Genomic DNA, 24,228 nt, shown 5'->3' on the forward strand with positions numbered 1-24,228 from the left:
CTGAAACTAGCTGAAAACACTGTCCCATGGACTGATGAGCAAATTAACGCTTGTTACTTTGAGCGACTGAGTTTTGGGATTGTTACTCAGCATTATCATAGTGCTAGGTGACTGATACATACACGAATAAGTCTTAATAAGGTCTAGTTTCTAAAGGGCTATTTTTCATCAGCTTGACCTTCTCTGAGGATTCAGAAACAAGCTATACACAATGTAAAATAACATATGACCTTGTCTTACCAGTGCCATATCTAAAATGACCACAACACGTAGGCAGCAACCAGTTCAATTTCTCCAATACTCGTGGAGTGTGTGTAATATACTCCAGGCCCCCAGGGCAGAGGAGTAGGGAGATATAAGAAGTCATAGGCTCGGCCCCATGTCACTGTCACATGCTTTAATGGAGGTCTACAGTTCCCACTGGGTCAACACAGATAAGCAATTCTGTCTGTGCTTCATGGTAGATGCAAGTTTGGGGGGCAGGCTCCAAGGTGGTCCTCATGGTCCCCAACCTCCTGGTATTCACATTCCTTGTACGATCCCTTCCCCTTAACTGTATGCAGAACCTATTATTTGCTTCTAAGCAACAGAATACAGCAAAGGTGCTAGGATGTCACTTCCGTGTTTATATTTTGTAGGATTGTGACCTCTCTCTCTCTCTCTCGCTGACTCTGAAAAAGCAAGCTGCCATGTTGTGAGTTGTTCTATGGAGAGGGACACATACAAAGGAGCTGAGGTTGACAGCATGCAAGAAACTGAGCCCCTTAGTCCAACGACCTGCAAGAAACTGGATGCTGTCAACAGTCATGTGAGCTTGGAAGTGGATCCTTCCCCAGTCAAGCCGCAGATGAGACTGCAGCCTTGACTGACACCTTGATTGTAGCCTGTGAGTCCTGGAGCAGAGGACCTACATTAGCTGTGCCTGGACTCCTGACCTACAGAATCTATGGGGTAATAAATGTGTGTCCTTTAGGCTCCTAAATTTGCAAAAATATCATTACACATCAATTGATAACAGGAGGTCAGAGGAAGCAGGAGTGCTGCAAGGTTAGCACGGACACGGAACAAGTTTATGCCCCCAATATTGGGAGATGATTGTTCATCGTCACACAGTGAATTTGAAGGTTGTGGTTTTGCAAACGCATGACCAGCCTTCTTGTTCTTCACACATGCCTCTGGGCCTTTGCACCTGCTCTCCTGTCTTCCTGGCATCTTTTTCAGCCACCTGATATGACTCAGCTTTCTCGAAGATGAGATGAGATGGCCTTCTCCCATCCCATCACACACTCATAGCACCCTGTCCAATTTCTTTCATGGCCCTTAAAAATTACGGTTTGTTGCAATCAAGATATTCACTGGCATATTTGATTGTTTGAGGTTCAAGGAGAGGCAAGAGAGGCTAACAGAGTTTGCATCCTGGCTGCAGGCTGTGTGTTCTGGCTGTGTGCAATCTTGACCAAATCGTTTTCCTCTCCCTGAACCTCAATGTCCTCATCAGCCAATCAGAAATAACTAGAGAATCCATCACAAAGAGTTACAAGGATTGAAGGGGATTATGCATTTAAGGCGCCTGGCCCATAATATTACTATTACCATTACTACTACTACTACTACTACTATTATTGATATCTGTCTCCTTTGTGAGCTTATAAGCTCATTAACGGAAGGACTGTGTCTATTTGGTTCAGCTGTGTCCCTAGTACCAACACAAGGCTGCTGCTCAAATGTGTGGGGATGGTGCACACTGCCATTCAATAAGGAATGTAGTCTAATAAGATGTTGGGAATGCTGCCCACTGCCACCAGGCCACCGCTGGGCTCGGACCCATTTTCGCTGTCTCTCCATGGGTCTCTGGTGCAGCCCCTTCTTTCTGCGGCCATTCTGCTAAGAACAAAAAGTTACAGGCTTGTCATCAATTCCTAGAACGAGCTGAGTTCTCCAGCAGTTACCTCAATAGGGGTCTTGGCGGGGATGAGACAGGAGGACCACTGGCCATGCCTTTCTGCCAGCAGCATCGCGAGCAAAAGGAAATTGAACCTCCCGTTTTGATGTCGATGGATTCAGAGCAAAGAGGGAGGCACCAGGGAGAGAAGAGAGACCCACTCACCCCTGTCTCATAAATGGGGTTGTCAAACTCGGTTTCCACGGTGATCTGGCTGTAGGGGTGGGAGTACATCAGGGGCAGGCGGAGGTTGGAGTAATAGCGGCATCTGGAGAAGAGACGGTGAAGGGAAGAGAAGTTACTTTTCCTGGACGAGGAGACACCTTACAGTCCCTCAGGGGAATGGTGGGTGCCACTTCCTGAGCATGGGCACCTCCATGGATAACAAGGAGGATGTGTGGAGACGGCCTCTTGTAAGTGAGAATCCGAGTGGGGTTAAAGCTGAAATCATAATCGCTCTCAACTTCTAACCCAGTCGGTGATCCTTAAAACCCCGGACCTCCCCTTACTGGAGCTTAATGTGTTTTCTCCTGTAAGATGATACAAGTCCCTCTTTAATGCAAAGGGCAAGGGCAATAATAATGAGCATTTATTAAGTATATACTGTGTTGCCTCAGAGCAGCCTTCCCTGACCACCTATTTAGATCTGGTCTCTGTTCCCACACCCTGTCTCTTTCCTTTATTGTGTTTATTATAGTGTGTGATAACGTGTGTATTTCTCCTCTTCCCCCTTCCAGACTGTGAGCTCCACAGGGACCATTTAAAGTAGGCAAATGCCTGCCTCAGGGCCTTTGCACATGGCTGCTTCTCTGCCTGGAATCCTCCTCTTCCAGATATCTGCATAGTTTACTCATTGTTGCTTTCAAGCTCTTACTCAAATGTGATTTCTCACTGGGGCCTCCTCCACCCCTCCCCCACTTAAAATGCAACCACTGCCTCACCCCAGCTCCCTTTTTCTCTCTTCTAAGTTTTCTTTTTCTCCCTGCATTTTTCACCTTCTAATGTACTACTTACTTTTATATTATACTTTACTTATTGTCTCTCTTCCCCCATTAGAACCTGTGCCCCACATGTCAACGATTTCTTTTTGTTTTGTTCACAATGGTCTTAGAGCCCAGAAAATGGCCTGGTACAGAGTCGGTGCTCAATAATTGTGAAATTGAACGAATTAGTGAATATGCTAGCCATAGATGAATATCTTCCTTCCTTGTTAAAGGCACGTTCTATGATCCCCGACACCTGGGACAATGACATTAGACTGTCAATACATACATGTTGAGTAAGTGAGGGAATGAATGAGTGAATGAAGGAGAGAATGAGTCAGTGTGCCTGGCAATAGGAAGTGTCTCTCTCTCCCGTTAAACATTAGCTCTGTGGGGTCAGGAGAGTGTCTTCTGATTTGCTGCTGCATGCTCAGCCCTCCTACCATGAAGGGTTGGCAGGCGCACGATCTAAATACTTCTCAGAGTTGAACTGAATCACACCATCCCTTCAATCACACAAATGCCACTGTCCCCAAGAGTGGAGACCTTGAGGCTCAGGGTCCATGACGAGCCCAGCCCCTCAGCACGCTGGTCGCCGAGTGGGTGAGAGCCCCACTCCCACCCGAAGCCCCGTACCTGGTGATGTAAATGTAGGCTCCTCCCAGCAGCAAGGAGATGAGGAGGGCCGGGATGAAGATAGCCAGTGCCACGTTTCCCCCTTCCAGAGACGTCTCGGCTGCCGCTTCTGCTACTAAGTGCACAAGCCGGTGAAGGCCCCTGGCTCCCAGGGGAGTACCCGCCCTCCCAGCCCTGCACCCACTCCAAGACCTAATGTCACAGGGCCAGCCACTGGAGAACCATCTCCAGAAGGGAGAAGAGGCAAAGAGTAAAGGAAATGGTGCTGGTTCTTGGCAACAGAGCCCCAGACCTATTCTTGGATGGGGTGGTCATCAGTTGAAATCTGGTTAAAATCCAATTCCAGGGAAGACCTGGAGAAAATCCCCAACGTGCTAACTGGAAAGGCAGATCTGCTTGACAGTCCATGGAGAAGACAGAGTTGTGTCTAGACTGGCAGGTCCCTCCCAGACCTGCTCAATCAGACCCTCCAGCAGAGGGTGCTGAGCAGCTGGGTCAGTGCTCGGTACCTGCACACCTCATGGCACCCCAACTGCACACCCCATGACACCCTAACCATGAAGACACAGTTTTCACCCTCAGAGGCCACGGCTGCACACTCTCAGGCAACCCTCTCGGCCTCACCTGGGGCCTCCCGCTACCTCCCAGTGGTTAGAGGAAATCACAAGAACTATGATGATTATTGTGGAGGTGGAGGCGGGGAAGGGGGCGTTTTCCGAGAAAGGCTTGAAGGCAGACTCCACATCCCTTCTGGACACACTCTGCCGTTCTCCACAGCCACGTCTAACAGAGCTCGGCGTTAAGCAAATCTGCAATCCGTTAGCCACCACTCCTTGGGTCTGAAAAATCAGTCTTAATACCCATGATAAATGTGTGAGCCCAGAACCTTACGATGGCATCACACCCGCTGAGCAACCCAGGCCTTTGAGATGTTCTCATGGTCCATTGGCCGGTGCAAGACAGCGAAGGAAGGGCCTGCATAGAGCCTAACACCACAAATGCCCTTCTTCTTCTAGCGGAGTGACCGATACATGCTCCCCACAGCCTACACATGTATTTGAGCTCCAGCTCTGTCTGCTTGGATTAAAATGTCATCTGTTGCAGAAGAGAGCAACTAATGACATGTAATTTCCACTGCCCCAGATTCTGAGTGAACAATTTATTGTCAGAAAGATAAGTGGCTCCAAAAGTAATTTAAAAAACTGTCCAATTGGTTAAAACTTTTTTTTTAAACAAAATATGTTATTTTTTTCCTGACACGACAGCCCAGTGAGTGGTTTTGTACCAAACTGAACGAAGGTTATACAGAATGCAGAACGTTTTACGTGTGGGATGCATTGAAAAGGGAAGATAAAACAAAATCCTGGATCACTTTTAGCATCTGTTCCACATTAATAAATCTCACTTGGTAATTTCTAACAAGAACAGAAAACAAGGGGGATCCAGGGACAGCTATTTTGGGGAAGAAAAAGACGGAGGGGAAAACAGACCACAGAGCATCCCCTGGGGAAGACCTTTCCCTCCCAAAACTAGGAGCTTGCTCAGCATGAAGGGTGAGGCATCTCTGGATTTAGCTCCCCCAAATAGCACCACATGGCTGCAAAGTTTTACAAGAGGGTATGTGTTTCTCAGGCACGTGAACTCCCAGATGTTTTTACCTCGTCATCATGAACAGAACGGGCGTCAAATCTCTTTTAGGTCATAGTTAGGACTATAAGTTACAAATTCAATGATTTTTTTTTTCTTTACAATGTCATTTGTTTTGAAATTATCCTCAGCAGTGTGAAGGCAGCACTTCTGCTTAACTTTCTGTTAACGCCTCGATAAGGATCTCCAAGGACCTTCCCTTGCTTTCTGCCATTAGCTCGGTTTATGGGATTTTTTTCTTCGTGGGACTCACCTTCTAAAGCGTGTTCGAAGCTGTCTTGATTAACTGAAAGAGAAATTGGAGCATTGATCAATGTCAAGTGAATTCACTCTGTTTGCATGAAGCATCCCCCCCCACCAATTAGGTGCAAAAGTCCATTCCATGCTTTGCTGTAGTGCTGTGGTTTTGTTTATTTTTTTAAATCTTAGGCTACCGGAATTAGTGGAAATGCCTCATTCCCTTCCTAAGTTCCTGAGAGAAGATGAGACAGATATGAAAGGAAAAGGACAATAATGACTGAATACTCACCATATGTCAGATACTGGGCATCAAGAGCTTTATATATATTTGCCCACTAAACACTCACAACAATCTCATTAGGTAGATACTATTCTCATCCCCATTTAATAGATAAGCAAACAGAGGTTCAGAGAAGCGAAGTGATTTCTCTGACACCACACAGCTCCTAAGTGATGGAGGCAGGATTTAAGCTTGCTTGGCTTTCTTGGGCCTTTGCTCTGAACTACATAGTCCTGGTCTCTTCAGTGTTTTTGTGTCGGACCAAGGCTGATGAATGGTGAGGGGCAAGACAAAATCCCAAATCCAAAATCCTGAGCCCAGCCAGAGGTGAAATTGTTTTCCTGCTTTGAAATATACATTTATATGAACCTTTCTAATTTCACTTTTATTCCATATTGATTTGGAATATAGGATTTTTATTCCATATTTTCATTCCTTCATTGCCATAGACTGGAACTCTCTGGAGTTGGTTTACTCCCCTGGGTTCCCTGTACAACTCCTCTGGAAGTTCAGGATGATGGGGGCTGGTGTCTTCACGCTTTGGCATCCAAGTCATCATGATAGCTGAGCACAAAAATATACCCACAGGGACGGGGTTCAGGGATGCAAAACCCCCAGAGTGAAGGGCTTCGATGGAAAGATTGCATGATAAGGTCGTGGGAGGAGCTGGCCCCCAAAGGCCCAGCAATAGCGGTGTCCTACATAATACGGAGATTTCCTAGTTAGAGCTTTGGTCAAAGTGACTCTCTGACTTTCATCGTTATCATGTGATGATAACAAAACCAGCCGACAAAAAAGCTAACTAACTGACTGCAGACATCTCTGGAGCCAGGGCATTAGGAAAATGGAAAGATTAAGGCAGATGCTTCCTACCCAAGACATGAATGGGACCTTGATTGCGTGTCTGGGAGGGCATGAGCTTCCATGAAATCTTAGAAATGGAAGGAAATGTTGAACCTCTGAGTGTGATCAGTGGGCCCTGGGGGCACGTGCTAAGAGGCAGCTTCCTGGGCCCTTTCCTGGACCTGCCAGGGCAGCGTCCTTGGGAACCCAGGGCCCCTGAGTCCCAGGGGGTGGTCTCACACTGGTGCTCTGTCATTTCTCCAACTCCAGACCACAAACGATGGACCCCACTTTTTTGGGGAAGAGGAAGTGATTTATTATTTCATGACAGAGTTGGCAGGGTGGGTCACAGGAGTGGAAGTGGAGAGGAGAGAAAAGGGCAATGGTCTCCCAAGACAATGTCTTTCCTGCTAGACGGTCTGTCGTACCTGAGGGGCCAGCACTGCCTCACCCGGTGGGGTTTCAAGGGCAGGGAATTTATAATTAGCAGAAGTGGGTTCAAATCCTAAATTTGTCTTATACCAGTTGTGTGGTTTGGGGTAAGTCACTTAACCTCTGTGAGCTTCTCTGTCCACATTTGTGAAATGGGTATGACGGCTCACCTCTCTCAGAGTATGGTCATGAGGCTTCAATGGGGTGATGCAGGGAAAATCTTTTTTTATAGGTACAATTCACATGACATAAAATTAACCATTTTAATTCAGTGCCCAATTCAGGGGTGTTTAGTACGTTCACAATGTTGTGCAAGCATCCCCTCTATCTAGTTCTAAAACGTTTTCATCATCTCAAAAGGAGATTCGGTACCAAGTAAGCAGTTACTCTTCCCTCCCCACCAGCCCCTGGGGAGCTCTAATCTGAGTTCCATCCCTACGGATTTACCTTTTCTGGACATTTCATTCGAACTGAATCATACAATACGTGACCTTTTGTGTCTGGCTTCTTCTCACTGAGCATCACCTTTTCAAGGTCCATCCATGTTATAGCATTCCTTTTTATGGCTGAACAATATTCCCTTATATGAACATGCCACATTCTGCTTATCCATTCACCAGCTGATGGACATTTGGGTTGTTTCCATCTTTTGTGAATAATGCTGCTACGATCATTTGTACAAGTGTTGGTTTGAATACCTGTTTTCAATTGCTTTGTGCCTATACCCAGGAGTAGAAATTCTGGCCGGGAAAGTATTTTTAAGCCTTAACGCTGGACTTCATGAACGAGCATTTGGGGATCCGCTGAAGTTACGGGTTCCCAAGTAGAAATGTAAAACTGCATGTTTCAGTTCCCCCGGGGGAGAGAATTCAGAGCTTTCTGCCTGATTCTCAAAAGGGTACTAACACCATAAAAGGTTAAATCCACTTGCCTAAAGCGTTGAACGTACTTAGGATATGATTATGAATTTCACACCTCAAAGACACGGATAAATGGATCCAAATCTCACTAGGTGTGCCCTAACCCAATTTCAACGATGAGTGGTTCACTGATTCTAAAATACACTTCCCCCCGTTTTCACCATCTCTGAGATGGGGGGTGTCTTACAATCACTGGGGTATTACAATCGCTGCCACCAGGTGGCGCTCAAGATGCCTGTGCTTGTGCAATCATCAGCCCAGGACCATCAGTACCTGGAGGATAGGTGTGAGCATCTTGGGAGAACGCCCAGAGGCGACAGGGGAACACCCATCACCCTTCGGAACCAAGTGGTTTTGAGAAGGGGGTGCAGGAGGCGGGAAACGTTTCAGCCACGCTGTCCAAGCAGGAGTCAAAAGCAGGCTGCCTCTCCTTTATGATAAAAACCTAAGCTCTTTTAGTAAGTAAAAACAAAAATGCTAAGCAAGGAGAAGGCACCGTGTCATAGTTTAATTGGAAGCCATGTCCTTCCTCAGCAGTGCAGAAAATAACGGTGGTGTCTTAGATTTAGTGAAACACAGTAGCCTGGCTTTTTAGAGCAAGTTTAGAATCGCTGCAAGTCAGTCTTTACATCTCTGGGTCCCTCATTCCCCGGGACTCCGGGGGTGGGGAGGCGGTGGTTTCTTTACCTTTACAGACGGGCAGTGGCCCATTCCAGTGGGATGGCTGTCCCAGGATGCATCGAATGGTCACTTCGCCCATGAGCTCGAAGCCCTCATAGCACATGAAGGTGAGGGACTCTCCTGGCAGGTAGAGTCGTTTGTACAGGATTTGGTACCCATTTTCAGGTAACCCTGGGTTGTCACATGCCAGGGACTCCTCCGCTGAAATGCAAGCCAAAAGGAGCTCTGATGAGACGATGTAAATCTCTGGGGACTCCTACTCAGAGCCTGTGTGATCCGAGGCCAGTCTCTCCAGCATCATTTCTCTGCATCCCCACCTTGAACTGAACTGTTGCCCACTCCTCAAACTCCCCTTTCCCTCTCCCACCTCTGGGCATGGGTTACACATGGGCACAGTAGGATATACTGAGCTGTGGAATCTGGGTTAAAAATCTGGGTTCTGCTACTTACTAGCTGTGTGACCTCCAGCAAGGGCCACAACCTCTCTGAGCTTCAGTTTCCTCATCAGTAAAATGGCAATAATAGCAGTACCTACCTCACAGGGACTTGGAAGATTAAACAAGATAACGTGCAAATGCTTTAGCACGCCCTTGAAATGTAAGTACTCAGTAAATAATGGACGGTGGTGTCGCTAAATTATGAAATATTCCTCCTGCTTCTCACCTTATACCTCACCTGCCCACACAGCCGGGATAAGTCTTGTTTTTCAATACTCAGTCCTCATATCTCCTCCTTCAGGAAGCCTTCCGTGATGCCCCCTACCCCTAATTGAGTCACTAATCTCTCCGGCTCTTCCTCCACCACAGCATTGCATACACTGTACTGTATTTAATTATTTACTAACAGTCTCCCTCACTGGAGATGAGCCTGTTCAGGCATGCTGGAAGCTCAGGGCCTGGTATACAGTAGGAACACAAATGACCCTAACATATACAGTAGGAGCATCATAAATGACACCTGCTAGCTTAAGACTTATTGGAGAGTTGAACCTGACAGTTTGACCCATTCCAGGGCCAGCGTGTGATCTAGTTCCTTTTCAGCACCTGGATGGACTGGAAAGCCAGCAAAAACTGCTGTGCACACAAGACTACACATCCTGAAACATTAAAAAGTCTTACTATTGAAAAATTTAAATTGGGTAAAATCTACATAATATAAAATTTACCATCTTAACCATTTCAAGTATACAGTTCAGCAGTGTCAAATACATTCCCATTGCTGTACAATCAACCTCCAGAACTCTTTATCTTCCCAAATGGAAACTCTGTCCCCATTAAACACTAACTTCCCATCTCCCCTCCCAACCAACCCTTGGCAACCACCATTCCACTTTCTGTCTCTATGACTTTGACTACTCTAGGGACCACATACAAGTGGAATCATCCAGTATTTGTCTTTTTGCGACTGGCTTATTACACTGAGCATAATATCCTCAAGGGTCATCCATGTTGTAGCTTGTGTTCGAATTTCCTTCCTTTTTAAGGCTAAATCATATTCCATTGTATGGCTGGACAAACATTTTGTTTATTCATCCATCTGTCAATGGACACTTGAATGGCTTCCCCTTTCGGCTATAGTGAATAAAGCTGCTATGAACATGGGTGTGCAAATACCTCTTTGAGACCCTGCCTTCAATTCTGTGGGTAGATACCCAGAAGTGGGATTTCTGGACCATACAGTAATCCTACATGTAACTTTCTGAGGAACCACCATCCCGTCTTCTACAGTGGCAGCACCATTTTACATTCCCACAAACAGAGAACAAGGGGTTTTCTATGCCAAATCCTAAAACATTTTGCTCCTTCTGGATCTTGCTTTGCTGTACAAAGACCCAAGTCTTTACATATCACAGCTGCACCTGCCATACATGTTTCAGAGAAACAAGCTTCTGTCCACAGCTTCCAATACTCAGTTGATTAGTGAAACTCGGAAGAGATGACATGCTGCCTCTTTTACCTGAAGGATTCCTATAATATCGGAGTGATTTTTACAATTTACTAGTGTAATCCCCCAGCTTGCCATCATCCTGACTCTGCAGGCCCTTGGTTTAGAACGTGGAGCAGGTGGGTCTTTTATTATTTCACACCTGGTGATTCCACTGCACTTGGAGAAGAGGCAGGGTCTCCAGATTGGGCTATTAGGGCTTTGTCCATCTGCTTCCTGCCTCCCTCTCAAATGGTTCCTTAGTTTACATCAAACTAGTCACATTTTGCCAGATGGGTTACTCTGTTTCACCCTTTTGTGCTTTGCCTACGCTGTTCCCTCTGTCTGAGATGCCCTTCCCCTTCCTATCTAAAGGAGAGTGACATAAATACACTACCATGTGTAAAATAGCTAGCTAGTGGGAACCTGCTGTATAGCACAGGGAGCTCAGCTTGGTGCTCAGTGATGACCTAGAGGGGAGGGATGGGGAGGGGGGTGGGAGGGAGGTCCAAGCGGGAGGGGATATGCGTATACATGTAGCTGATTCGCTTCATTGTACAGCAGAAACTGGCACAACGTTATAAAGCAATTGTACTCCAATTAAAAAAAAATAAAGGAGAGTGCAGTGGAAAGGCTAAAAAAGCCCTTAATAATCTTCACCTGCTGGTATTAACACTCTTTGCAGCTCTTTGTAGCAGGACCTGTGACTCACTTCCAACCAATAAAGTATCAATACAGCAAAGACAAAGGGCTGTCACTTCCATGAGGATGTTATATAAGACTGTAGTTCTGTCTTGCTAGCAGACTCTCCACTGTCTTTGGAGTAGGAGCTCCAAAGCTTGGAAGTGGATCCTTCCCCTGATTGAGCCTTCAGATGAGATCTCCAGCCTCAGATGAGACTCAGGTCTCTCTTATGAGAGATCCTGAACCAAAGGACCCAGTTAAGCTGTTCCCAGATTCCAGACCCATAGAAACTGTAAGATAATAAATATGGGTTGTTTCAAGCACCTTATTTTACAAGGCAGATCTCAAGAATTCCCCCAAGGAGCCAGATCTGTCCCCAGCAGCATGAATTGCCCTGTTCTTGGAACCCTGTTCTATAACCTTCACAGACCTCCAACACAGCCTCAGAATCTTTTATGGCACTGTTTGATTCTCACCTTGCCCACTCACTCCCAGGCTGGAAACTCATCTTACGTTCATGCCAGGAATTCCAGTGCCTAGCACCTTGCCTGCATCACAGGAAGCATTCATTCATTCATTGGGTCAATGAATGTTTATTGAACACCTATTATGTGCCAACACATAAGCAGCACTGAGGACACAGAGGTGAATAAAACAGATATAACCCCTCGCCCCATGGAAATTGTGGATGGCACATAGTATATAACAGAAGTCCCAACTAGACCCTATTTCTCTGTGAATTTGACCTACACATGGGCTCTGCTTAGCTTGTGCAAATCAGGGTATTTCATGTAATAATCTGAATTTCTGGCTTCTTCTGAAACATTGGAAGATAAGATAATACTGGGCTCACATAACTACATGGCAATGATTGTGACCGGGAGCCCAAGCACTCAACTCACATGGCGTTGAGCAGAAGCTGCCCCCTTAGATAAGAAATATGCTGCCCAGTTAGCCACAATCCTTACCACTCCCTACTGTTCTACACATGGTACCTGCCTGACATTCAGGAAGGCATTTTAATGTGTCACCTTTCCAAGGAACAAATGAATGAATGACTATGCCTTAGTGACAGTAATCACCACTAATGAGGAATTGGGGCTTTGATCTCTTTGAATGGGTGGGTCGACAGGGACCTGGCTTAGAAGGTTCCGAAGGTTCCTAGGGTTCCAACCTCTTGAGGTTGAAAGATTTTTGTCTTTATAATTCAATAACAGCCTTCATCGGGGTGAAGAACTGTTTTCCTCCCATACCTGCAATCCAGGAAGCCAGCCTGTAGAAAGGGACTTGCTGGGTCGCTGGGTGGCTACAACAATGCAGATGCACCTTGGCAGGCGCTCGAGCTTTTATTCAGAAAACATTCAGCAAGTGTTTACTGCATGCCAGACAACGCACCCAGCAGTGGGGCCAGAAGGCAAATCAGACGCCATTCCTGCCCTCCAGAGACTGTGGTCTCAGTGCTTTAAGTAAACAAATGTAAATGGACGATTAAACAAAAAGAGATGGCAGCTGCTGTCAGAGAGAGAAGCTCAAAAGAGTAAGGGGCACCTGGAGGAGACCCCTAAGTCAGCGGGGGCGGGGCTGTTAGAGCAGCTGAGATATGGACTAGCATTCCCTTCAGTTCAGACTCCCAGAAATGAGACACCAGGTGGTTCAGCCAATGCCTGACCAAAGCTAATCCTCCACTAAACCAAGGTCATCTCTATGGTTGAAGTTCACTCACGGGCACTTGAGAACAGCCAATGTTACCATGTCTGGGCCCCCGGTCAAACCACAATGTCTTCCTTCAACCAATCACGGGAACCCTTAAAGACAGCATTGTATTATGCGTCCATGGAAGACACCTAGAAGGACTGGCAAGGTATCATTAACCTTGCGGAGTGTGCCTGGGGTATGAGCTGTAGGAAGGGAAAATTTTCCTTTGACATTTTATAGTCCTATATAGCATATTGATGTATCGTTTTAAAAATAGGTTGGGCACGCCTTACTTTTATAATATACACAGGCAATAACATCACGACCCAAACCCTGCACCCGAGTCCTAATGATTCCTCTGAAAGTTTGCTCTTCAACCTGGTTGGGCTCTGTGGAGCTGGAGTTGGCTTTTACTCACTGCTGTATCTTCAGCAGTCTGGCACACAGTAGGTGCCCAATAAATGTTTCTTAAAAGACCTTACATCAATTCAACTGAAAGAAGATTACAGAATAGAAGTTCTTGGGCTCAAGTGCCTAATGGCCCGGGATTCAGATCCTAGTTATGCACCTGTGGGTAAGATATTTGTCCTCTGTGAGCCTCAACTTCCTCATCTGTGAAATGGGATAGCTCGTAGGGTTGCTATGATGATGAAGTGAGCTCATGCACGTGAGGGTGAGCAACATATAGCAGCACCCAGTAAACGCTGGTTATTTTTCTGGGTTTTACAATTTTGGTCATACTTTCAACCCAACTTTACTACTGTTTACTTAATCTTTTTAAAAATTTCTATTAACTTATTTTTCCATTTAAACAGTGCTACATAATTTAGCCTCACCCCAAATAATAACATTCTTATAATCACATGTTTCAAATGTCAGTTTTATTTTTAAAGATTTTCTTAACATTGAAAAGTTAATCTGGGCACTGTCTAAAGCCACATGGGTATCACCAATGGAGTATATAATACTCCTTGGGAAATGCAGCCCCATGCACTACACTTTACAGTTTATGAACTTCCAGAGTCTAGAATTCACTCTTTGGGTTTAAAAAAAAAAAAACTTCAGTCCAGCAGACATTTGCTCTGTCCCTATGTTCCAGGCTTGTGCTAGGAGCTGGTATAGAGTAGGGAACTAAAGAAGCATGGTTCCGATTTTCCCAGGACTCAGTCTAGTGGGGGAGAGGAACAGTTATCAGGTAATTGCAACCCAGTGCTTGGCAGCAGCTGTGATGGGAGAAACACAGAGCAGAAACCTCACTGAGTCAATCAGAGGTGGGAAGGTCAGGGAAGGTTTTCAGAGGAAACCTGGAAATCCAGTGCTCTACTGGGACAGAGTGAAGACTCAGACCCCAGGTAAGTGCTGATCTGATTCCCTGGCTTTCCATCCTCCTGGGAGTCCAGGAGGATCCTAGTAAGTGATCCTTAAGAGAAGATAAATCCTTAAGACAAAAAAAAAAAAAGTGTATTACCTGCAGTGTAGCAGAGTGGCCAGCAGGTGGCAGTGGCAATGCAGAAGGATTTCCCTACAAACTTTCCCTGGAATTTTCTTTCATAAATGAACAGATTAATGAGTATAACAAGTATTTCTTGAGCACCTTCTATGTGCCAGGCCCTGGACATACAGCAATGAGCAAGACAGACATGGCCCCTGCCTTCATGTAACTTAATGTTCATGTATTCCACAATATTTCCTGTACCAGGCACTGTCTTGGCCCTGCGGAGATAGAAAGTGACAAAGGACAAATTCTTAGATCTGGAGGTAAAGGAAGAGACTGACAGCAGGTCGGAAGATGAAGGGGAGGTGTCCTCAGCTGTTCTCACCTGGCTTCATAGTAGAATCACCCCAGGTTATTCAGTGAGCCGGCTCTGCCCCCTAAGGAATTTTAATCAGTCCCCCCAAATATTCTTATTAAAGCTCCCCAGGTGATTCTAAAGTCCAGCCAGCAAAGAAGACATACTGATTGCCAAGAGGCACATGAAAAGATGCTCCACGTCGCTAATTATTAGAGAAACGCAAATCAAAACTATAATGGGGTACCACCTCACAGCGGTCAGAATGGCCATCATCAAAAAGTCTACAAATGGGCTTCCCTGGTGGCGCAGTGGTTGAGAGTCCACCTGCCGATGCAGGGGACACAGGTTCATGCCCCAGTCCGGGAAGATCCCACATGCCGCGGAGCGGCTGGGCCCGTGAGCCATGGCCGCTGAGCCTGTGCGTCCGGAGCCTGTGCTCCGCAGCGGGGGAGGCCACGGCAGTGAGAGGTCCGAGTACCGCAAAAAATAATAATAATAAAAAAATAAGTCTACAAATAACAAATGCTGGAGAGTGTGGAGAAAAGGGAACCCTCCTACACTGTTGGTGGGAATGTAAATTAGTGCAGCCACTATGGAAAACAGTATGGAGGTTCCTTAAAAAACTAAGAATAGAGTTACCATATGATCCAGCAATCCCACTCCCTGAGCATACATACCCGGAGAAAATTCTAATTCAAAAAGATACATGCAGAACCATTTACAATAGCCAAGACATGGAAGCAACCTAAATGTCTATCAACAGATGAATGGATAAACATGTGGAATACACACACACACACACACACACACACACACACACACACACACACACACACACCATGGAATATTACTCAGCCATAAAAAAGAATGAGATAATGCTATTTGCAGCAACATGGATGGACCTAGAAATGACCATACAAAGTGAAGTCAGTCAGACAGAGAAAGAAAAATACCATATGATATCACTTATATGTGGAATCTAAAAAAATGGTACAAATGAACTGATTTACAAAACAGAAATAGACTCTTAAAGTCCAGCCAGAACTTTAGGGCTGAAGGGTTTAGGGCTCAGAACTGCAGCTCTGGTGTCTTGACATGGTTAAGAAATTAAGAATTTAATCCACTGATTTCCAAAGTATTCAAATACCCATTCTGTACCAGATGATTTGCAAATATTATTTCTAATCCTCCCCTAAATCTTTAAAGATGGTAACAGTACTGACCAGAATAGCCAAAGTTTACTGAGAGCATCCTATGAGCCAGGCACCATTTGGAGTTTTTGTACCTATAAACTCAGTTAATTATTACAACAACCCCAAGGCACAGACATTGTTATGACTCTCCCCATTTTATATCGGTGCAAGTGAAGCACAGAACTGTTGGGTATCTCGCTGGGTAACCTGTCAAGCTAGTTAGTGGGAGAGATAGGATTCAAATCCAAGTGGTCCGAGTCCACTGTTAATCACCGCACCATACAGCCATTTTACAGATGATGAAACTGAGGCTCAGGGGAAGGTCTCTTGTGAAAGGTCCCACAAGAAGGAAGTGGCTGAGGCATGATTTGAGTCTTTGCCTCCAAAGTCAATCCAATTCAATTTTGACCCAACCATCAGTAAGAGTCTGAAAAGAATTCCACACGGAATTCCACCTCTGGCAGAAACCAGCTGTCTTTGAAGGCATCTGTATTTATCTTCAGCTCCCAGAAGATGGCAGGAAAGTGATGAGGAAGTGACTTGAATTTGAAACTGGAGGCTGGGATCCACTGTGTTACCTTGGGTGAATCAATTCATGTCTCTGGACTTCACTTTTTCCTGCCTGCTACGTATACGGACTGGACCAAGACCCCACTCTTAAGCTGAGATGTGGCTGGTGGCTGGTCGATGACATTCCTACACCGAGGAGGTACCCACACTTCGAAATAAGATTGTTTTCTCAACTTAGATGCTGTTGGCATTTGGGGCTGGGTAATTCTTTGTGGTGGGGCTGTCCTGTGCCCTGTAGGATGTTGGGCAGCATCCCTGGCCTCTGCCCACTAGATGCCAGTAGCACTCCTCTTCCCCTGTTGTGACAACCAAAGATGTCTCTAGAAATTGCTTTTGACAATTGTCCCCTGGGGAGCAGATTCACCCCTGGTTGAGAATCATGTGTCTAAGGTTTAAACAACTCTGACGGCAATCCGTGTGATTTCAACCTGTTCTCTCCCAGGAATTCAAGTGACTTGGACTGATGGTCTTATAGACATAATCACAAACCTACCCTCATTTTTATCTTCCTCCCATTTCCCCCCCTCTTTAAGTATAGGAAAAAATGTACATTTTTAGAGCACATCTGTGCGAAACGCTCAAAATCAGGTTTCTTGGTTATTGCTATAAATGATTTGTAATATACTCTACAGTAGTGGAGCAATGAAACTGAGTGGTAATTAGCAACCAATGTTAACTGAGCACTTATTATACACCAGACACACTGTTATGAGCGTCTATATTGATGGTTGGCATGATCATTCTTTCTGATGAGGACACCGGCTTTGGCTTGTTCAAAGTCACGCAGCTGGCAAGTGGCAGGGCTGAGATGCAAACCTGACCTGCTGGATTTGAAGTCCTGTGCACTTAACGGTTCTGCTATAATGAAGGGCCCTTCTCCTGCCCAAATTCCCTGGGCTATCGTGAATTGCTCTGAGCTATTGCTTCCTCAGAGACAGGAATTTTTAAATGAAGAAGGGCACCCAGCTAGAGCCCGGCATGCTGGCCGAGGTGAGGCTGCTGGGGATGACTCATCAATGGAAACTTTTATTGTGGCCACCGTCTGGCCATGTGGGTTCTATCCAGGTCAGGAAATCTCCACATCTCGTATTTGTGGTGTTCTGGGGGCAGGGCTGTGAAGGGCCAGGGCCTCCTGGGGAATCTGTACATGCCTCTCTGGAGAGCCACCCATAAAACCCTCGCTGTCTTTGTCAGAGTCTCATTACTTTTCATGCTGTGGTTTATGTCTTCTGGATGGGACCCCCAGCGGCCATCTACCACGCCGCCACCAAAGAAGGGAAGCTGCAACAAAGCCACGAAACTCAATAAAGCCTGCATTAGTACGGCTAACAAGGGCGATGACAGTAATAGTAACAAATACTGTCATTTTTTGAGCCTGCTGGGCCCCAGGGATACAAGAACCAATTGGACACATTCCTAGCAAGCAAGGTATGTGTTTGAGTCTCTGAACATATAAACAGATCATTTCGATAAGCTGCAGCAAGTGCTGTGTAGCTATAGGAGCCATGGGAGTGCAGATGAGAGAAACATGACCTAGCCTAGGCAGTCAGGGAGGCCCTTCTGGAGGAGGTGATACTGTGGATCCATTGTTATTTCTTTCGTAGACTTGTTTCTCCTCCCCCATCTTCAATATACCCCAGGATCCCTGACAATGCAGACTGTGTCTGTTTACATATTGCTGCATTTTTGCCATATTTTCAGGACCTAACACCATTGCTCCCAAACTATACATCATGATGCCCCCGGGTGCCACCATGAACTCACAGGGGTGCTGTGAGATTTTTAAAAAATGTTGAGGAGACACAGTGACATCTTCCAGCCTCATGTGAACTCCTAGCTTGAGAAAGTTCAGTTTTAACATCAGATTGAGCTACATTCTTTTTTTTTTTGGGTGCATATAGATTGTAGTTTATTTACTTTTTTTTTACCATCTTTATTGGAGTATAACTGCTTCACAATGGAGCTGCATTCTTTTTGATGATGCCCCATCTTTGCAAAGGTAGGTTTTCTGTGGTTGCTGTGCTAAAAAGCAAGAACTGTGACAAAATCAGTGTGGAACAGGAGATGCAGGTGGCAGAGTCCAGTCTGATGCTAAGAGTTTGAGAAGTGTGGCAGAGCCCAGGAGGCACACACACTCCCGCAGCAGTAGTTGGATTATTACTGTAAATTGTAATTGTAAATAAGTATTACTTAAGAACGAAATAAAAATTTTACAATCTTTTCTCTCAATTTATGTGCATTACTTTTTCAAGCAGCTCCTACGTTGTCAGGATACAGCTGCTTATTAAGTGGTTTGGACCCAACTGCTTAATAAATAGAATTGTTAGGTATTCTGGCCTAGGAAATCTATGAAACAATCCTGACACTCCAAAGATACTGTGAGTTGAGAAAGTTTGGGAACCTCTGTCCTAGCACGCACCTGCAGATAAGAGGACTTGTTAAATGACCGAATTACATCCAACAAACCTGCGTGGTAGGAAGTAGTAATCCGTTCTCATAGATGGGGACCCTAGGTCCAGAGAGGGCAAGCTACTGGTCCAAGGTCACACAGCAGAGCTGGAGGTGGGTCTGACAGCAAATTTCAGACTCTTCCCTCTACCTACGCCTGACCTGTCTGTTCTTGAAGTGGCCTGGGGTAAACGGACCAGGAGTGCAAAGACATGGCTTTGAGTCCCAGCTGGACTGAACGATGGTGCTGGCAAGTGACTGTGAACAGAGGCTGCAGATGTCCAGAGCTTATACGATTTGCTTGTTGGTGGAAAGTCTTGGTCAACAGGAGAGCCCCAGAGCTTCACCCGGGAACCAGGGCTGCAGAGTACGAGGTAGGAAGAATACACTTTGGGGGTTAGGCAGGCTTTAGCTGGAATCCTGGGTTTTCCCCTTCCCTGCTGTGTGACCTCAGGAAAGCTTCTAACGCTCTCTGGGCCTTCTCTGCCTGCTTTTAAGCGGACACGCAAACCATTCATGCAGTTTTGTGAGGGTTAAACGTGTGAATGTTGGGAAAGGGCTGGGCACAGCCAAGGTGCTCATCAAATCAGTGCTGTTTCCTTGGTTCAGCAGAAGAAACATTTTAAAGCTGTTTTATTGGACTTCCCTGGTGGCACCGTGGTTAAGAATCTGCCTGCCAATGCAGGGGACACGGGTTCAAGCCCTGGTCCGGGAAGATCCCACATGCCACGGAGCAACTAAGCCATGTGCCACAACTACTGAGCCTGCGCTCTAGAGCCCACTAGCCACAACTACTGAGACCACGTGTCACAACTACTGAAGCCCACTTGGCTAGAGCCCGTGCTCCGCAACAAGAGAAGCCACTGCAATGAGAAGCCCATGCACTGCAACGAAGAGTAGCCCCTGCTCGCCACAACTAGAGAAAGCCTGCATGCAGCAACAAAGACCCAACGCAGCCAAAACTAACTAAATAAATAAATTTTAAAAAATAAATAAATAAAGCTGTTTTATGTCCAATAACCTTGTTAAAAATACTCTCAGGGGCTTCCCTGCTGGCGCAGTTGAGAGTCCGCCTGCCGATGCAGGGCACACGCGTTCGTGCCCCGGTCCAGGAAGATCCCACATGCCGCAGAGTGGCTGGGCCAGTGAGCCATGGCCGCTGAGCCTGCGCGTCCGGAGCCTGTGCTCCGCAACGGGAGAGGCCACAACAGTGAGAGGCCCGCGTACCACAAAAAAGAACAAAGAACAAAAAACAAATAACAAACAAACAAACAAAAAATACTCTCGGAACACAGATACAACCGCCCCCTCAGTCTGGGCACCTCGCTGCTATAATCTGACTGTCCTCCTGCCTCGTGTGTCATCTCCTGTCGGCCTCATCTGCCTGGATCAATGCTGGAACCCCATGCTGGGTTCTCCTGGCATGTGGGAGGAGGATGGCGTGTCTCCTGACACCCAGCTTGACTCGTGAACTCATTAGCATGGGTGTCAGGGACACCTTCTCACCAGAGCTCTGCAGATCTTGGGGAAAGGCGGCGGCCCCGGAGGGACTGGGGCTGCTTCTCGGAAACCCAGCAGGTGCTGCAGCCCAGAGGGTCTTTGGAGGCTGTGCCTCATTAGTGAGGTGCCTTTTCTTTCTTTTAAAAAATATTTCCACCTTTCAGTATTTTAAAGGGGAAATGGGAGTTGTATTTGCTTCCTGGGCTGCTGTAACAAAGTGCCACAAACAGGGGTCGCAGGACAACAGTCATTCCTTGTCTCATAGCTCTGGAGGCTAGAAGCCTGAATTCAAGGAGGCAGCAGGGCCCTGCTCCCTCTGAAACCTCCGGAAGGAGGATGCTTCCCTGCCTCTCCCTAGCTTCTGGTGGTCTCTGGCAATTCTTGTCATCCTTGACTTGCAGGTACAACACTCGCGTCACTGCCTCTGTCATCACACGATGCTCTCCCTATGTCTGTGTCTCCATGTGAGGCCAAATTTCCCTCTTCTTGTAAGGACACCAGTCACTGGATTAACGCCCACCGTAATCTGGTATGACCTCATCTTAACTTGATTATATCTGCAAAGACCCTATTTCCCCAAACCTCATGGTTACAGGCACTGGGGGTTAGGACTTCGACATTGTTTTTTGGGGGGACACAATTAAGCCCCAAACAGGAACCAACCAGTCAGTGTCAGAACTTTGCCCATAGGTCTGGGGACTGGGAAGGGATGTGGTGGTGGCTAAGGGGTTAGGACCATAGACTACAATTCCACTGGGACAGCCCTGTATGAGTTTGCGCCCTGCCACCCATGGTGAAATGATGGCGGTGCCAGGCTGGTGGAAGGGATGCTGGCCTTGGAGATCAGAGCCCTAAATCTGAATCCTAGCTCTGCCCACAAAGAAGTTTTGTGACCTTAGTCATACTTCCCTTTGAGAATCAATTTCCTTTACATACCCCCCTCCACACACGCATTTATATATGTGTGTGTGCACAGATATACATTCACAAAAATACATATATATATAATTTAGTTAGCAATGTATTTTACACATAACTACTGTTATCTGTATTTTCTTCTGAGCTTTAGTTTCCTTAATGTATACGTGCGTGTATATACACACATACTGTACACATATATACATATATGTTCACAAATACATATAACATGCTTAGCAAAATGTCTTACACAGTCGATAGATAACAACTATTTTTATTATCTGTAAAATGAGGGCAGCTGTGTTTTATCTCAAGGTCATCCTCAATTGCATTTTATCTCCCAGATTCCCTTCAGCTCTGAAATTCTAGGAATAAGGCAGATGGGAACACAGGGTTGTGTGGTCCAAGATTCCCTGTTACTTGTGCAAACGGAATAATAAAGTCTCTCCTTTTCTGTGCAGAGCTTTTTTGTGTGTGTGTGTGAGGTACGTGGGCCTCTCACTGTTGTGGCCTCTCCCGTTGCGGAGCACAGGCTCCAGACGCACAGGCTCAGCGGCCATGGCTCACGGGCCCGGCTGCCCCGCGGCATGTGGGATCTTCCTGGACCAGGGCACGAACCCGTGTCCCCTGCATCGGCAGGCGGACTCTCAACCACTGCGCCACCAGGGAAGCCCTGTGCGGAGCTTTTTATTGTGATGAATTCCCACTTGTCTATATTTGCTTTTGTTGCCTGTGCCTTTGGTGTCATATCTGTGAAATCATTGCCAAGACCAATGTCAAGGAGCTTTTCCCCTATGTTTTCTTCTAGAATTTTTACAGTTTCAGGTCTTACATTTAAGTCTTTAACCATTTTGAGTTGATTTTTGTGTATGGTGTCAGATAAGGGTCCAATTTCAAAGAAAACAATCAGAAAAATCTTCAGTGTACTGAATGAGAGAACATATTTGCAAACCATGTATCTGATAAGGGGTTAATTTCCAAAATACGTAAGGAACTCCTACAACTCAATAGTTGACAAACAAATAACCCAATTAAAAAATGGGCAAAGGGGCCTTCCCTGGTGGCACAGTGGTTGAGAGTCTGCCTGCCGATGCAGGGGACACGGGTTCGTGCCCTGGTCCGGGAAGATCCCACATGCCGCGGAGTGGCTGGGCCCATGAGCCAAGGCTGCTGAGCCTGCACGTCCGGAGCCTGTGCTCCACAACGGGAGAGGCCACAACACTGAGAGGCCCGCGTACAGCAAAAAAAAAAATAAAGGGCAAAGAACACGAACAGACATTTCTCCAAAGAAGATATACAAATGGCCAACATGTACACGAAAGATGCTCAACGTTATGGTCATCGGGGAAATGCTAATCAAAACTACAATAAGATATCACCTCACACATGGTAGGATGGCTATTATCAAAGAAACAAAAGACAGCAAGAGTTAGTGAGGGCATGAAGAAGAGGGAACCCTTGGTGGGAATGCAAAATGGTACAGCCACTATGGAAAACTGTGTGAAGGTTCCTCAAACAATTAAAGATAGAACAAGCATTATGATCCAGCAATCCCTCTTCTGGGTATTTACCCAAAATAAGTGAAATCAGGATCTTAAAGAGATTTTAGCACCGCTGTGTTCATTGCAGCACTACTTCCACTAGCCAAGATGTGGAAACAAACATCACTGATGGATGAATGGATACAGCAAACGTGGTATATACATACAATGGAATATCGTTCAGCTTTGAAAAAGAAGGAAATTCTGCCATACGTGACAACATGGATGGACCTTGAGGACATTATGCTGAGTGAAATAAGCCAGTCACAAAAGGACAAATACTCTCTGGTTCTACTCATAGGATGCATCTAAAATAGTCAAATTCAGGGACTTCCCTGGTGGTCTAGTGGGTAAGACTCCACGCTCCCAATGCAGGGGCCTGGGTTCAATCCCTGGTCAGGGAACTAGAGCCCACATGCATGCTGCAACTAAAGGTCCGCATGCCTCAACTAAGAATCCACATGCCGCAATTAAGAAGTCCACAGGCCGTAACTAAGAGTCTGCATGCCACAACTAAGAGTTCGTGTGCCACAACTAAGAAGTCTGTATGCCGCAACTAAGAGCCCACATGAAACAACTAAGAGCCCACATGCTGCAACAAAGATCCTGTGTGCCACAACTAAGAACCAGCGCAGCCTAAATAAATATTTTTTTAAAAATGGAAATTTATTTTAAAAAATAGTCAAATTCTTACTATATGATCCAGCAATGCCACTCCTGGGCATATATCTGGACAAAACTATAATACAAAAAGATATATGTGCCCTTATGTTCATAGCAGCACTATTCACAACAACCAAGACATGGAAACAACCTAAATGTCCATCGACAGATAAATGGATAAAGAAGATGTGGTACATATATACAACGGAATACTACTCAGCCATAAAACAGAATAAAATAATGCCATTTGGGCCAACATAGATGCAACTAGACATTATCATGCAAAGTGAAGTAAGTCAGAAAGAGAAAGACAAATACCATACGATATCATGTATACGTGGAATCTAAAATATGACACAAATGAACCTCTCTGGGAAACAGAAACAGACTCATGGACATAGAGAACAGACTGGTGGTTGTCAAGGGGGCTGGGGGAGGGATGGGGTGGGAGGCTGGCGTCAGCAGATGTAGGCTTTTATATATGGAGTGGATAAGCAGCAAGGTCCTACTGGATGGCACAGAGAACCATGTTCAATAGCCTATGAAAAACCATAATGGAAAAGAGTATAAAAAAAAAGACTGTATATATATGTATAACTGAATCACTTTGCTGTAGAGCAGTAATTAACTCAACATTGGAAATTAACTATGCTTCAATAAAAAAATCTTTTAAAAAAAGGTCAAATTCATAGAACC

General features: G+C 45.8%; 1 protein-coding gene across 1 annotated transcript in view; it reads right to left on the reverse strand.

The window, feature by feature from the left end:
• Nucleotides 1–3,747: 3,747 nt before the first annotated feature.
• Nucleotides 3,748–24,228, reverse strand: part of SEZ6L (seizure related 6 homolog like) — a 70,680-nt gene continuing 50,199 nt past the window's right edge. Inside the window, exons 12-13 of the mRNA XM_027124440.1 lie at nucleotides 8,611–8,805; nucleotides 3,748–5,494 (exon numbers count right to left, since the gene is read on the reverse strand). Coding sequence (XP_026980241.1) covers nucleotides 5,307–5,494; nucleotides 8,611–8,805 — 383 coding nt within the window. The 3' untranslated portion in view covers nucleotides 3,748–5,306. The remainder of the gene's footprint in view (nucleotides 5,495–8,610; nucleotides 8,806–24,228) is intronic.

The sequence above is a fragment of the Aethalodelphis obliquidens genome, unplaced genomic scaffold, assembly GCF_003676395.1.
Source record: "Aethalodelphis obliquidens isolate GAN/ISIS:26980383/991018 unplaced genomic scaffold, ASM367639v1 scaffold28, whole genome shotgun sequence".
Classification (NCBI taxonomy): Eukaryota; Metazoa; Chordata; class Mammalia; order Artiodactyla; family Delphinidae; genus Aethalodelphis; species Aethalodelphis obliquidens.